The sequence below is a fragment of the Lagenorhynchus albirostris genome, chromosome 11 (genome assembly GCF_949774975.1).
Source record: "Lagenorhynchus albirostris chromosome 11, mLagAlb1.1, whole genome shotgun sequence".
In the NCBI taxonomy this organism is placed as follows: Eukaryota; Metazoa; Chordata; class Mammalia; order Artiodactyla; family Delphinidae; genus Lagenorhynchus; species Lagenorhynchus albirostris.
In genome coordinates, this window is record NC_083105.1 from 3,281,959 (window position 1) to 3,298,041 (window position 16,083).

At 61.3% G+C, this 16,083-nt stretch overlaps 1 protein-coding gene across 1 annotated transcript in view; it reads right to left on the minus strand.

The window, feature by feature from the left end:
• The window catches only part of TBC1D22A (TBC1 domain family member 22A), a 319,915-nt gene that overhangs the window by 80,043 nt on the left and 223,789 nt on the right, over window positions 1–16,083 (minus strand). Inside the window, exon 11 of the mRNA XM_060165087.1 lies at window positions 7,182–7,309. Coding sequence (XP_060021070.1) covers window positions 7,182–7,309 — 128 coding nt within the window. The remainder of the gene's footprint in view (window positions 1–7,181; window positions 7,310–16,083) is intronic.

Here is a 16,083-nt window from a genome sequence, read left to right on the forward strand (position 1 = left end):
TCACAGTCTCAGAGGTGACATCCCCACACGCTTGCTGGATCCCCTTGTAGGAAGTGAGTCACCACCTGCAGCCCACACTAGGGGGCGGTGCCCGCAGGAGGGCAGGACACGGACACCTGGCAGTGGGCATCACTGCAGGCCCTTCCAGAATCATCCCCCGACCTAGCCGCGTCTCCCACTCTTCAGCCCGTCCCTCTGACTCCACCTTCAAACTTCAGGGTGTACACAAAGTCTGGAAACACCCGTACTGTACCCTTCACCAGATGTCCCAGCCTGGAGATGCCCGGGCATCGGACACAGTCACACGCGGTGCCTGATTACTGCAGATCCAGCTCTGCTCGCGCCTCTCGCCTGCAGCCTGCGGGCCTCTCCACACGGCCCCCACCCCATCCCGGCCGGGCTCTCAGGACGCCGTTAGCCTGAAATGCTCTTCCCTGAGAGCCCCTCCCAAAACTCCCGTCACACAGCAGCGCCCCTGCAGGGCCACCTCCTGCGGACCACCTCCCTCCCCCCCGCTGCCCCTGGCTACACAGCCCTGCGCCCCCCCCACACACAGCCAGGCCCACCTTCTCCCCAGGGTTTGCTTGGGCTCCCTGACCGGGAGGCGGGCTCTGTGAGATCAGGACCCACCTCTTCCGTGGCTGGGTCCCAGCGCCGAGGACAGGGCCAGGCCCACAGCAGGCACCCAACAGGCGAGCACTGACTGTGACTCCGGGGCCCGGCCGGCCACAGGGGCCCCACACCGCCGGGCTCCTTCCCGGGAGGCCGGGAAGTCTGTTGAAGTGCAGGGTTGGCCTCCCCTCTGGCGACAGCGTGCTCGCCGCCTCCAAGGATAGGGAGGCTGTGCCAATGGGGAGACTTCACCTAAAATGGCGCAAACGGCCACGCCTGCCGCAGCAGACGGGGCATCTCAGGACCAGAGCCAGCTCAGGGCCTCGGGGCGCGCAGGTCTCTGCGGCAGGCAGCGGGGGCCCTGGCACGTGAGGGGGCCCAGGTGGTGGGGCCCTGCTTGGGCCACACGCCGCTGGAATGACGTAGAGGCCAAGTCACTTGAGCTCCGAGACCCCAGTTCCAATTTCTATAAAAACTGGTTGATAACAGTGACAGCCCGGCAATAGAACCCAGAATTTGTACAGCTCTACCGTTTACAAAATACCGGGGACAGCGGTGTGGGAAGAAAAGGGCTCTTACCCAGCACCCACTGCGCGCATGGTGCTTTCTAAGCTCCGCGCGGGAAGCACCCCGTTCCCCACGAGTCTGGCTGGCGTGGCCGCGTCTGCCCCTGAGCCCGAACAGCAGCGCAGCTGTGCAGCCCACGTGGCCCCCGGGCCCCAAATGCTGCCTGCCTCGCCCTTTACAGGACCTGTCTGCCGATCCTTGCATTAGAAACTCCTCCTTAGTCCCAACAGCAACCCTAGGAGCTGAGCTTCAGGACGCTGGACCTGCCCAAGGCTATGAGGACAGCGCTGGGCTAGGATGGGGAGTCCGTTCTGCCAGAGTCCCAGAGGTCACAGTATCCACGGGGCTTACGTGGAACATCCAAACAAATCCTTACGTTCCATTTGGCCACAGAAGAGCGATTCGGAGCTTTATTGGTAGAAAATGCCCTCCTGCCACTTCCCTCTGACGGCGTGTGTGCCAAGAGCCAGGGCCAAGGGCCGGGAGCACCACCCCAGGCTGCTCTGAGGCTCGAGTGAGACGGCCCTGCACCAGGAGGGAGGGGCGGTGAGAAAGGGAGCAGCTCGCCAGCCAGGCCCCCAAGTGTGTGTGTCCACGTTTCCTCTCCTGTGTCAACAGCCGGCCCCTACAGACGCACTCGGGGACACGAGCAGTACGTATACATTCTTAATTAGAACTCCAGCGGCCTTTAGACGCCACTAAGAAGGAATTTAATAAACGCTTTAAGCCAGTGAAGCCACCTTGCAACACTCACCTGGCAAAAGGAAGTTTTTCCTTTTCTTCTAACACAATCACTAGGTTGTGGGAAACGTCAGCCTCCGTACGCCCTCACCTACCCAAGCCGCAGTCCTCGGGATGGGGCGGGGGCCACTGCCATTCCTGAAGTCACACACATCATCACCTCTGCGCGGACACGAGGCTGTGATGCCCCCTCCCGTGGCCCGGGGCCAGTGATGGGTATCAGCCAGTGATGGGAAGACCTCAGTGAGAGCCGGAATGGGAAGGAAGGAAGTTACTAGAACGTAGAGAACAGATAGCACCGTTCTGAGAACCCGGCTCTCACATTTCCGTTCCAGAAAGCTGCTGACGTTCTTTTTCACTCCAAGACAGGTCCCAGCGGAGCACACCCTTCTGAATCAGCCTCGGGGCGCCGGGGAAGGAGGGACAGGGGCAGAGCTGTCCACCGCCCGGTGCACCCACCTCTTCGGTTCTACCGACAAGCCCGTCAGCTTGGAAATGCCCGGGGTTTCCCACCGCAGCCCCCTGCCTGCACAGGCGCACCTCTCAGAGGACAAGGGGCTCCAGCCAAGTCCATTTCCTCACATTCTCCCCAGGGCTGGCTCGAGTCACTGCCCTGCCGGACCTGCACCTGACGGCTGCTGCCCGATGCCCACGGGTCCTGACCTGATGGCTGCTGCCCAATGCCCACGGGTCCTGACCTGACGGCTGCTGCCCGATGCCCACGGGTCCTGACCTGCCCGCTGCTGCCCGATGCCCACGGGTCCTGACCTGCCCGCTGCTGCCCGATGCCCACGGGTCCTGACCTGCCTGCTACTGCCCGATGCCCACGGGTCCTGACCGCCCGCTGCTCCCCGACGCCCACGGGTCCTGACCTACCCGCTGCTGCCCGATGCCCACGGGTCCTGACCGCCCGCTGCTCCCCGACGCCCACGGGTCCTGACCTGCCCGCTGCTGCCCGACGCCCACGGCCCTGACCCGCTGACCCCACCCGTCCCTGACAGAGCAGTGCTGCATGCAGCTACCCGGGGTGGGCCTGTTCAACATAAATCTCCGTGAACCAAAATGCAAACTAGAAATGCAGTTCCTCGGTCACACTGGTCATATTTTTCGAGTGTGGAAAACCCACATGTGCCTAGAGGCTCCCCTCTGGGTGGTCCCGTCATCCTAGAGCCTTCTGCTGCCCTGGGGCCTCTCTCCCTGGCTCGCACTCTGGTGCGTCCTCTCCTGCCCGGGGATGCCCTCCTCCGGCTGCCCGGCCTCTTCCCCTGAACTTCCCTAAGCCACGTCGGCCACGCCCACGAGGGCCTTCCTTTTAAAGTCCGAGTAACGTTCCATTGTGCGTGTGTGTATGTGTGTATACACACACAATTTCTTTATCTTTTCATCCATCGATGGACACTTGGGTCGTTCCATATCTCGGCTGCCATGAACATGAGGGTGCAGATACCTCTGTGAGATAATTTCATTGCCTTTAGACAAGTTCCGTAAAGTCGCAGGATAAAAAAAACATCAACATACAGAACTTGGTTGCATTTCTATACACGAACAATGAACTGTTGGAGAGAGAAATTAAGAAAACCACCCCATTCACAACTGCATCAAAAACAAAATGCTTCGGAATAAATTTAACCAAGAAAGTGAAAAATCTGTTCACTGAAAACTAAAAAAAACACTGATGGATGAAATTGGAGAAGACATAAATAAATGGAAAGACACTCCTCATTTGTGGACTGAAAGAATCAGTACTGTGAAAATGTCCGTATTACCCAAAGCGACGCAAGGCATTCCCTACCAAAACTCCAACGGCATTTTTCACAGATACAGAAAAACAAACCTAAAATCTGTATGGAGCCACAAAAGACCCCGAACAGCTAAAGCAACCTTGAGCTGGCCGACATTCTAATGCCATTTAGGAGAAAAGAAATACAAACCAGGAAACGCACTTCGATCTCCCATCTTTCAGGAGATCAGCAGGTGCCGACCCCTCTGGCTGTCTCCTCCCGGGCAGGTCCCCTGGTGGGGGGGGGGGGGAGGACAGTCCCACTCACAGTGGGGGAGGGGGGTTTGCCGCACCGCCGACACCGGGAGAAGCTCACGCGGTCCTTGCCCGCGTGGTGGGACAGCAGCCCCAGCGCATATCCCAGAGAGCGAGCAACTGGGGGACCAGGGACCCTCCTCAACAGTGCACAGGCACACCTACTCCCATGGTCTGGGAGGAGGTCAAGCAGCTCAGACAGAAGGGAGGCTTTTGTTCCAGGAACTGCCGGGGGAGGAGCTGGCCCGGGAGTCGGGGGTTGCGGTCCCTGTAGTCAGTCGCCTGTGCCCACCAGGCCTCCAGACATAAAGTGCAGCCAGGGACGCGGGGAGAGAGCGCAGCCCTAGGACCCACCTCTGCGCCCAGGGCGCTGGCAGGGACGCACGCACTCCCCAGGACTCCAGCCGCTGCCGGGAGACGCCCGAGGTGCAGCCCTGGGCTTCGCAGGGACGCAGAGGCCCACGAGCCCCGAGCCACGGCCACCGTCCGGGGCCCACCCACGTTACAATAAAATAGAAGCCGCATCTGTGGCTGTTTTTCCACAGGAAAGCAATTCCAGAGAAGGTGTGTGAAACCAAAGACCCCGAGGGAGGCCCGCTGAAGCTGGAACGCAGGCCTCGAGGCGCAGAACAGCTCTGAGCGCAGAGGGGCGAGAGCTGAAGCGCCGCTCGGTGCCCGCCAGCAGGCAGGGTGCCCTGGAGCCCAAGCCCCCGAAACGCGCAGCCGAGCTGCTTTCCGGCCTGCTGCCCCAGCCCTCCGCAGCCTGGGACTGGCCCCCCAGGCCCTTGGGGCCGGACCCAGAGGGCCGGGCTCGACTTCACTGTCCAGGTAGCAGCAGGAGGCGGCAGGTGTGGCCTGGAAACACCCGCGTGCCCTCCCGTCAGCCCCGCGGGGCCCTCGCTCGCTAGGGAGGGAGCCCACGCCTCCTCCGCACGGAGCGGGGGCGTGGAGGGGAGCCCACGAGAGGGGAAGCGAGGGCCGGGAGGACACGGGCAGGACGGAGCGCATCCCGGCTGCCCCGACGGCCTCAGCCCTGCGGCCGTGGACCCACAGCACAGCACAGGGGCCCAGAGTTTTCTCTCTCATTTGAGGTGTCGGCTCCAGCTATGGCGGGTGGGACGCACCCTTTGCACCAGCTCCCTCTGGGAGCTGGACCACAGCAGCCTGCACGGCGCCCGCACCCCGCGCGCTGCTCGCATGGGGCACATCACGCCCCCAGGGGGCAGGGCTCACCTCCCTGCTCTTCGGCTGCTTCTGGATGATCTGCGCTTTTTAATTGCCTTTCTTCCTCCTTGTAACTAATGCCCCTCATGCGTTTTTGTGCCATCGTCTAGTCCACGGCCTGGGGCACATTATGGGTAGCCTTTTGTTGACACGTGCCCCAAGAGGATTTTAAGCTACCTTGCTTGTAAGGGATTAAAGAGTTCCTGAAACCTGTAATGGCCCAGCTAATAAACACCCTGGTTTAAGGGAGAGTAATCACCCGATTGCCGTCCTACGATTACTATGTACTTTCATTGCCAAAAGATGCAATACAATTTCATGGTCACTTGGGCCTGTAAAATAGAAATACCCCCAATTTTTAAGATACGAAAAGGTTTACGACGAGGGTACCGTCAGTTCAACCACCAGTCCACGGTACAAATGAGTCAATCCACAACAAAATTTAATTTCAAGAAAATTAACTCCATAAAGATGCCACAATTGTGCTTGAAGTTCTAATATCTATTAGGAGTTTTAGTGAAGTGGTGCAGGACCACAGACGCGCAGGTCCATTTTCTGCTCCTCAAAATGCGACTGACTTAATACCCAATTTATTCATAATGGGGACAGTATTACAGGGGACTCTGTGTTTAATGAGGGGGGTCAGGACCTCAGTGTAACCCATCACCAGTGCAGAGCGTTCAAAATTTACGGGATACGAAGTTTTGTTTCCTGCGACGTAACTGAGACCTGATCGATTGCACCAGGCCAATGGCCACTTTAACCAAACAGCCCCCCCGAAACGGCTTTACATCCCAGGAAATGTGAGTGGCTAGAAATTCTGTAGCTGTCAAGTGCCTACGAAAGCAAAACCAAAGTGGGGGATTCGGACGCGGCTACTGACCGGTCGTAATTTCTGTAGCCAACACCATTAGAACACACAGCTGCACAAAGGAAAAGCAAAGTCACAACACAGGGCTTCAGAGCCACAGAAACAGCCACACACCCCGCGCCGGGCACACGGGCCGGAGTGAGGAACAAAGCTCTGGGCTACCCTTCTCGATGACCTGGGAGAAGTGTGCTCAGAACTCAAGGCTGGCGGGCACGGGGGCCAGCAGGGCAGCAGCTCGAGGTCCCCATCCCACGGGACGATCGTGCCATCTAGACCAAGGGCTCCATTGACGAGGAGGCCGGGGGGCGAGGCCCTTCCAGCCTGCTCGGGGCCTCGGGACCCCACCGCCGTCTTCGTGGACGTCCATGCACGGGAGCCCAACCCTGCGCCTGGGGCTCCTGCTGCCCCGCGAAGAAGCCCGTGGCCTGGGGCTCCCTCTCCCAGCCTCCAAAGGCAGCTGCCCCGTCCAAGGCCCACAAAGGGCTGGCGCCCAGTGCAGGAAAACCTTGCCTCCCTGAGTTAAGAATGCAAGCCAGCCTCCGAGGGGACGCCACTCCAAGTACACACAAGGTGCCTGCTCACCGCGAGGGATGAGGAAAGGCCAGCGTGGAACCCCCGGCACGGCCTCAGCCTCAGCAAACATCTCCAAGAAACGGGAGAGGCGTTAGAATAAGCAACGTGACACTCAAGGGAACAAAGGTGGTTTGTTCCAGAAAACGCTGTGGAGAGGAGGAAACTTCACAGCGCACTGAATCTGTCGGGGACTTTTTAAAATCTTTATCACGAGTGACTCAAAACACAGACAAGGTGTGAGTCCTGAGCGTGAGTGTGTCCGGCACATGCAGCTCAGAGTCTCGCTGGAGTTACACCTGCCCCGGAGCCCCGGCCAAAGTGCAAACTGCACAGTGGGATGAAATCCAGCTACAGGTAAAACTACATCAAGTTCTTTTCCCTGTCTTACATCTAGTCAAATGACAAGAACGCCAGAAGTGGACTCTAAAAAGACGGCATTTCAGTGGAGAGGATGCTTCGAAGGCGAAATCGAGCACCGCAAACGGACCCAGAGCAGCAGGCGGCGGGAGGTGAGGCGCCGCGGGCACCCGCGGGAGGGAGGGCGCGAGGGGCGCTCACCTGGTAGGTGTCCCACAGGCGGATGGTGCAGCGCAGGGGCACCTCGCGCATCAGCAGGTTGTTCATCCAGCGGAAGGCGAACTGCAGGTACCTCACCTCGTGCTGGTCTAGGTGCCGGTGGACTTGCCCTGCAGGGACAAACACAGGCCCCGCGGCTGTCAGGAGAGCCCCCGGAGGTCTGCCCCTTCCCTGAGGCCCCGGGCCCACCTCAGAACCCCTCCAACCAGCCGAGGCACCGCCCCCAAGGAGCAGGGACGGAAAAGGAACTTCCACCCCAAGACCTCAGACTCTCTTCCTCAAGGAATATGGGTGGTGACGGCAGTAACGGTAACTAGGACCACGACAGCTCCTGCGGGCGGACTGTGCGCCCCGTCTGGGATGCCCCGAGCCCCACCCCAGGAACACGGGCAGGCCCAGTCCTGCCCTACAGACGGCGGCCCTGGTCCGAGCGGCCGGCGGACACTCGGGGGCACGCGGCGGGGCTCAGCTGACCTTCACCCATCTGGCCCACAGGCAGGTCCACCAGATACGGGCTGCAGTCCTGAGAGAGGGGATGGCTTCGCCCTCGTGCCGGCCTGGGTCCCACGGGCTCTCGGGCCCGGCCAGTGAGGGGGCAGGCGGGCCCATCCCTGGATCCCAGGTTTGGGGCTGCTGTGAAGACAGCAGGGCCCCTGGGGAGAACCAGGCCCGATGCGCCATCTCCCACTGGCCACAGAGTCTCCCCCCGTCACAGCGCTCCACGGCTCGCGCCCCCAGCGTCCCCTGCCCAGGCCTCTCTGCTGGGCTCTCAACCACCCGCAGGAAAGGCTTCAGACTGGAGCTCCGAGGTCCTGGGACCCTGGAAGTGCCCCTCCAAGGAAGCAGAGACGCTGGGGGTCGTGCTGACTGTGCCGCATTTTCCCAACATTCTGCCCTGGGAAGAGCCACTCGAAGGGCCAGGGGAGGACGGGTGCTGCCTTATAAAACAGGCAAGTATGGCCTAATTATCCAGACCGGGGACTGGGACGTGCCCACCCTGACTTCCGGCCACCAGGACCCACGAGTGTGGCCCACGGCCCCGTGTCTGCACATGCCCAGAGTCACTGGCTCCTCCTGTGGTCTTACCCCCCGCTCCCCGCCTGCCCTGAGAGGCAACCCTGAGAAAAGTGTACAGCTCCTTCAGTTCTCCCAACGAAAGTTCTAGAAGCGGCAAACAAGCGACAGCCAGGGGATCAGGGAAGCGCGAGGCCAGCTCAGAAGGCTGCAGTGTGGGCCGACAGCGACCTCAGGGGTTCCCAGACGTCACCCTCATCTCAGCGGCTGTTAAAACACAGCTTTCTCGGCGCATCTCGACTTTCTGGATCAGAATCTTCCCGGCGGGATCTGCGTTTCTGTGTCTCCGGAAGATTCTTATGTCAGCCACACCCCTGTGCTGGGAGCCCTCGCAGGGACAAGTTACACAGGCACCCGGGCCCCCAGAGACAGAGGGAGACGGGGCTCCAGCCTCTGACGCAGGGTCCGCGTCCCAGGAGGAGCGCCCCACGCAGGGCAGGGCTGGCTCTGTGGTCCGCTCTGCAGCTTCTAACAGCTTACGTTGTGTTAAATACACTTACTTGTTAACTTCACCTCACGACCCAAAACGGTCCCCTGCTGCTCCAGCGGGGGATGAAGTGGGAGCAGAGTCACAGCACAGAGCCTCCACAGCGGCAGCCGGGCAGAAACGAGCCACACGGCTTGTCACCGAGGAGAGCCCTGGGGTCTGCGAGGGGAAGTGTCCTCCCCGTGTCCCCAGCTTGTAAGCTCAGGGGGCCGCCTAATACCACGAGGGAATTCCTCTCAAGACGTCGTGAGGGCCCCGTACATGGCCCACAGTTTGAGAGACACCAGCTGGCAGACAAAGAAGGACCAGCTGGGCCAGAACCACCCTTCTCGGTCCCCGGCCACCCAGCACTGCGCCTGCTCGGGTGACACCGGGTGCCCGGCGAGGCCCCACCCGGGCGCCGACCCAGTCCCTCCCCCCGCGCCAGCCTCCTTCCTCCTGGTTCCACAGCCTCCTCCCTGGACCCCGTGTCACACTGCCCGGGCTTCGCTGCTTAGGGCTGTGCCTGCCCCAGGATGTGAGCTGCTCCACAGCAGGTGTGGTGCCTGAGACCCCTCCGTACCTGCAGCCCCGGGGACACACTAGGTGCCCAGTAAGCATGAGCCAGACGACGGGTGAATGAATGAATGAGGGAATGAGGGAATGAATGAAGTTAGAAAACGGGTAACTGAACACGTGAATAAACCGCCCATTTCTCAGTCATCCGCCCCCATTTCTCCACGACGAGATACTGCGGAGCTTTCCAGCAACGCGATGGGACGTCCTGCTCTTTTCAAAGAATTAAGATCTACCTCTAAGCTGAAAACAGCAGCAGCTACAAAGCCGGAAAGTTCCGTGGGGCCCTGAGTGGCCCCCCGTGCCCGTTCCCCAAGGGTGGCAGCCGAGGCCGGGGCACCGACGCGAGCACGCTGGCCAACGGGAAACGCAAATACCATCAACACCTGAAAACCGGCAGTTCAGAAAATGAATCAATTTACTGAACAAAGATCTTTTACACAGAAACAGGGGAGTGAGCTTCCACGAGGGCAGTCGGCAGCGGGGGCAGAGCGGGCGGAAGGATGGCGACAGCTCCGAAGAGAAAACCGCCTCCTGAATGCAGAGCGCCCGAAGGAGGGGGACCCGGCAGGGGCCGCTCCCAGGACAGGCCTGGACGATCAGGGGCTCCAGCACCCGCCACTCACTAGCCACTGAAACTCTCCGGGACACATGGGTCGAGGACAGAGCAGCGGGCGGCAGGCCGGCAGGGCCAGGCGCCTCCTGCCCAGGCCCGCACGGGGCGCCGACGCCACCCCACACCAGGCGCTCGCCGGGTGTTGATAATCGGGAAGGCGGGGCGACTCCGAGTTCACCCTCGCGGATTCAGGTGGCTTTTCATGGGTTGTGGAGCCCTGGGTGTCCCTGGACCGCGGTGCCCGTGGGGCGGGACCTTGTCTGGACCCAGGGATTGGCACAGAGCCAGGCCCGGCGTGTGGCGTGTGCCCGGCACATTCGCGCAGGTCAAGTGGAGTGACGGCTGGATGCGCTCGGAGGCGGGGGCAGGGCGGTGGCGTGGAATGAGCCGCCCGCAGTCCCCCAGCCACGTCCCTGCGCCTGCAGTGCCACTGGCCTCCTCGGCTGACGCAGAAGGTCACCGTTTACAAGCGGGGAAAACAAGCAACTCTAATAAGTGCCCCGGAGGCACACGACACCTTTCTAACGTGAACTGGCGAGCAAACTGATTTGCAAAATTAAACACATACTTCCGGAACATCTGTCACTGAAGGAACCTAACCAAACAAGTAAAAATAAACCCCTCTTCTCCTCCGTCAGTCCCACCTGAGGCCCGCCCCACGAGGCTTCGGCAGACACCACCCCGTCTCAGGCTCGGCCAGAGGAGCCCATCCCAGCCGGAGCGCGAGGACCAACGGCCCACTGGCCAGCTCTCGCCCACGGGACCTGTGCCCACGCGAGAAGCAGGCGAGGTGGCCCATCCGGGGGTGCACGTGGCAGCGGCAGACTCAGGACTGTCCCTCTCCGTGTCCTGAAATGACCCCACGATGCCAGATGGGCCCACAGACCCGCCCGGTATCTCCGGGTACCAGCACCCTGGGCACAGCCGGGGCCTCTGCAGAGCAAGGGCCACAGCGTCAACCCCACGAGGACACGGGCAGAGGCTGCTCATTCATCAGCTCTTTCCGGGAAGCTCTCGGGCGTCTCCACGTACCCCACCGCCTGTGACAGTGAAGCTACAGAGGAGACGTGGCCGGCGTCCTGCCCTCCACGAGCTCAGCAACGTGCAGGAGAGACAGAAAGAAAACGCAGCTTTGAGCCTCCGAGCTATTTCACCAGAGTTACCGACTGAGTGTCCTGAGGGCCTGGGCTTCTCTTCTGCCCGACGCAGGCCCGAGCTCCCGACAGCAGCGAAGCAGGCAGCCCCGGGCCCACCTGGTGGGGATGCGAGCCTCGTCCGCCAGGCTCCGACCCACGACCAGGCCCCCCCAGCCAACAGGAGCAGCCACCCCAGGACCGCGGGAGGCACTCCTTGGTCACGTGGAGGTGCCCGTTTCTCACCGATGGCCTGGCTTCTCCGGAAGCCACAATGAAGAGTGATGTGGCCACGGCCCCCGCCCACCTCCTAACGCACACAGTGAACTTCTGGGGAGGCCGCCTCTGCCCTGAACGCGTTGAAAAATGGACGCCTCAGCTCCAGCCACGACTTTCCATTTGTACACATCGGAGCGCAAACGTATGTGCAGAAAGAGTCTTACAAGCAAGTGTGAGCAGATGCTCTGTCACTGATAAAGGCAACGCGGTTAGCAGTGATTCCGGATTTGAAATTTCCATTTCACTGGAAATTAGAGGGGACAGGGAATGCGTGATCAGGCAGATGGAATTATTATCATCTTTCAGGCTGAGGAGACGTTTTTCCATCAAAGCCTTCTGAGGCAGACCGCCACAAAGGCACAGGAAGTGCCCATCGCCCAGCACGTGCTGGACGCTTCTCCCAGCACCTGAAACAGCGCGTCTGCAGGCTGGGAATTCTGCTGAAACACCTTGTCTTCTTCATTAAAAACCAAAATAAATTACACAAACAGATTGTGTCCCAAGATTTATGCTAAAAAGGAAAAAAAACACATATCCCGTTGACTTGGCACGAAGAATAGGCACTGTTCACACAGGGCCAGGCACTGCTTAGGTTTATTTGCCCCAAGAGTGAACCTAACTGCTCACACGTAGATACCTGACAAGGAAAACCGCCCCAAGCCACCCCCAACCCACTTCTGCCGGGCGAGGCCCGAAAAGGCCTTGGTTTGGGGTGGGGGGGGTGGAGATTTCAATCCTCCAATCAGTTAAAAAGATAAAGAACTAAAACAAGAGCCAGTGGCAGGGAATGCAGGCCTCTCTGCAGCTGAGGAGGCCTTGTTCTGGGCTCACCCACCCTCCTCGTCTGCCAGGTCTGATGGACGGTAACAACAAACAGCTAGAAAAAAGCATCAGCCCCAAACGGGGGCAGGGCCGAGCCGCACGCCCAGGACCCCCGGCTGAGGAGCCAGGGTGCGGGGCTGTGCCAAGGGGCAGGAGGAAGGAGCCGGACGGAGGACGACACCCAGGACGCCCGGCCCAGCAGCTCCCGGGGGAGAAGCGTCCAGGGCTCCCTGCTGCAGACAGACCTGCCGTGGCCACCCCCAGAGGCCACCAGGACGACAGAGGGCCCGAGCTGGGAGGGAACCGGGCGGGCAGACGGGGGGAGTGAAGGAAGCAGCTCAGGACCCAGGACCCGTGACTCCACTCCCCAAGCACACAACACGCTCACGCAGTGAGCGGGCCTGTCTTCTTCCTGAGGCAGAGCAGAGCCTGGGTCAGACTGGAGAACAGTAGAGAGACCTCGGGTTACAGCATCAGGAGAACTGGGCTCAGATCCCAGGTCAGCTTCCAGAAGGTTCATCCAGGCTCTCAGCACCTCCAGGCCCTCCCGGGAACGGGGAGAGCCCCAGCTCCCTCACAGCACCCTCTCGGGAAAGTCCCGGGGTAGCGGCTGCCATACGGTGGGCATGTGACACAGGTGCCAGACTGAGAGGAGGGAGGAAGGGCAGCTAAGCCTCCTCCCAAAAGGAAATCTACCAGGGAAGCCCTGAGCAGGCAAACAAGGCCTCCGCTGAACAGGGCGCCTGCTCTCGGCCGCCTCAAGGAAGCCCCCGAGAGCGGGCGCGGCTCCCAAGGCCTCGGGCCACAGGCCCATGTCAGGCTCCCCACAGACCCTTCTCAGCCATCACAGCGCAGTGAGCAAAGGGGCAGAGGGAGAGGACTCAGGACATGGGGACCTAGACAAACAGCAGGAAGGCGGCCAGGCTCTGGGCAGGGGCTCTGCCAGGACCTGAGACCAGCAGACGCATTGCCCCTCTAGCCACAGGGGACACGCGTGTTCTGACGGGGCCACAGGTGACAGCCCCTGGTCCCAGGGTCTCAGGACACGACAGGAGCTGGGCACTGAGCTCCATCATGCCCACGTGAGGAAGCCCCAGTAAAAACTCTGGACGCGCGGGCTCAGCGGGTGAACACGTGAACCGCGGAGGGCGACAGGCCCTGACCCCAGGGCCGAGAGGAAGCGCCGAGTCCCCGGGCCCCTCCCGCCTCACCCTGCACTCCCTCCCCCGCCGGCTCTCCTGAGCTCTGTGAGCTGCTCCGGCGAGCAATCAGGCCTTGGGGCCCCAGGAACCGCTGCCTTTATCACTGATGGGTCACAAGTGCGGGCGGCCTGGGGACCACGGGCGCGCAGCTGACGCTTCCCGGAGAACTGCGCCCTTCACGGGGGTCTGACGCTCACCCTGGCAGGGAGTGGCAGCGCTGTGCTGCGGGGCACCCACTTGGCACTTGGTGTCCAAGCAGAGGACTTCCTCCAGCATTAAACGACCCTGAGGGTTGAGATCCAGACAGACATCAGGGCAGGGGCCCAACTGCAGACACGTTCTCCCCAGATCACTCCTCCAAGGCCAGTTGAACACAGGCCAGGCCGCGGGGTCGCTAGCTTGTTGTATAGGAAGAAGAGGGGTGGTGGTGACGGCGGGTCGGACCCTACAGGCTGCCGCCCGTTTGTAAAGTGGGCAGTACACGCCCGGGAGGAGGTCACACCGGGCACACCTGGCCTTGGGGACAGGGACACCACCACACTCTCAGGACCCCAGCATAAACAGGAGAGTGGATGGAATGAAGCCTCCCAGCAGGTTGTAAAGAAACAGCGTTTATCTGGCACCACGCACACCACCTTTCCATCCCTAGAGAGGCACTAGGTTCTACTTTTCCGACAGAACCTCATCCAGAATACGAGTTCTCCTGGAGCTACACAGAACTGACGCGACGAGCTATGAGACCATGCTCCCTTCACAGACGTGCTCACGAGCATCTCGACGAACGCCCCAAACGGGGCTGTTTCCACAGAGCGGGGCACCGACTGCTCCACAAGCCACATGAGGGCTCCCTGCCCCTAGCCCTGGCCACGCCCAGAGAAGACAGGAAGTGGGTGCGACACCAGATCCGGTGGATGGACCTCGGCCCACCCCCCACACCCATGCAAGGCTCCAGAGGGGACACAGGGCGGGGCTGGTGAGGCGTGCAGATCTCAGCGAGCTGCACCGTGGACAGACCTGAGCTCGCCGTGGGCAGGAGGCCAGCCCTGACACCACCCAAGTCTGCGATGAAATCGAAGACGTACAGCTTTCCCAGAAGTCTTCCCTCTCTCCAGATGCACTTTAAGACTGAGAATCCGCCACAAAATATGTGTGAGAGTCTGACCTGGATTTGAGACTCCCCATGCCTGGTACTGGCTGGTCCCTGCCTCCCCACATTCAAGACTCAGCTCGAGCATCACTGCCCTTTTGAAGCCTTTTCTGACCTCTCTCCACCCTGGAGCTGACCCCCCTTCCTCAGTGCCCCTACCTCGACTCCTAGAGAGTGACTGTGACACTTCGATGGCCTTGAGGTTTGCATGGCTGGGTGCTCTCTGCACACACGCAGCCGCTCCTGGCCTGGCCCTCGGGATGAGTGAACGGTGGGGCTCGTCCTCCCATGGGACACCTGTGTAAACCAAAGACTCAACAGTGGGTGCCATGAAGGCAGCTTCCCCAAACATCCACCTGGGGCTCCTCAGGCGTGAGCCGGCCAGCCAGGTGACCACGGTGCGGAGCGGGGGACCTGGGGCATGAAGACCGGGCATCTGCCCGCCAGGAGGCCAGCACCCACACCAGGGTCTGGGCCGCCCTGACCAGGCTGGCTGACAGGCCAGCAAGTGCTCAGGGGGCCTCTCCGAAGGCCCCCCCAGGGCTCCCAGTGCTAAGACAGAGGGGGTGCACCAGGGTTTCGGGGCACCAGCACGCACGTGCACGCAGTCTTAATGAGCCGGTGAAGCCCCGTGCTACCGGGAAGGGCTGGGCTCTTGTGAAGCAGGGAAGGACCGAACCAGGGAGACGGGTGTTTGAGACTCTCCTGGCGGCCCTAGTTCAACCCTCAGCTGCTCGGCCAGCCCGGGGGCATCTGAAGTGAGGAGGGCTCAGCGGAGGCTCCGGAGGCCAGGCGGGGCTCTGCAGGGGCCTGAGTGGTGGATAAGCAGAGGCTGCTCTCCACCAGGGGACGACCAAGAAGGAAGACAGCGGCCTGCGGCTGACCCTGCTCGCCTACAACCGAAACCCGCAGCATGTTCCAGGGGCCGGGCTGCTCCCGGGAAGGAGCCAGCCCTCCCCGCCCCCATCCTACCTGCTGAGACCCCCCAGCATGGCTGGATTTCCTGTCCCGGCCGCTCTTCCCAGCCCTGGCTCTCCCGCTGCTGTTGTCAGCAAGCAAACGACGCAGAACAGCCCACACGGGTGGTGCCGCGGGAAACCTTGCTCACCCAGAACGCCTGCACACGTGTGGTCGCAGGCCAGGATGCCGTTCCCGCTGGAGCGCTTTCCACACCCAGGGACGGTGTGAGGACAGCGAGAATAAGGGCACCAAGAGGGAACTGCAGGTCTCCTCGCAATCAGGAGAGAGGCATCCAGGTGTAAGAAGGAGGTGGGCCACGGTGTCCACACACCCCTGTAAGGCACCCATTCAACATGGAGCTAAGTGCATGCATTGTCTTCAGGCTGCTTGGCGCAGATCAAATGAAGAGACACCTTCCCCACGCAGCTGACAATGTGAGGATACCCAAAGCGACCCCCTCCAGGCTCCCCAGGTGCCACGTGGGGACCCGCACCCCTCAGCCCTGCGTCCCGTCGCACGGTGTCATTTCCCGGGTACACACGATGGGCAGCTCTGTGGCAACGGCTCTCTGTGCCCGTCTCGCCCCAGCCCCTAACCGCCTGCTGGTCT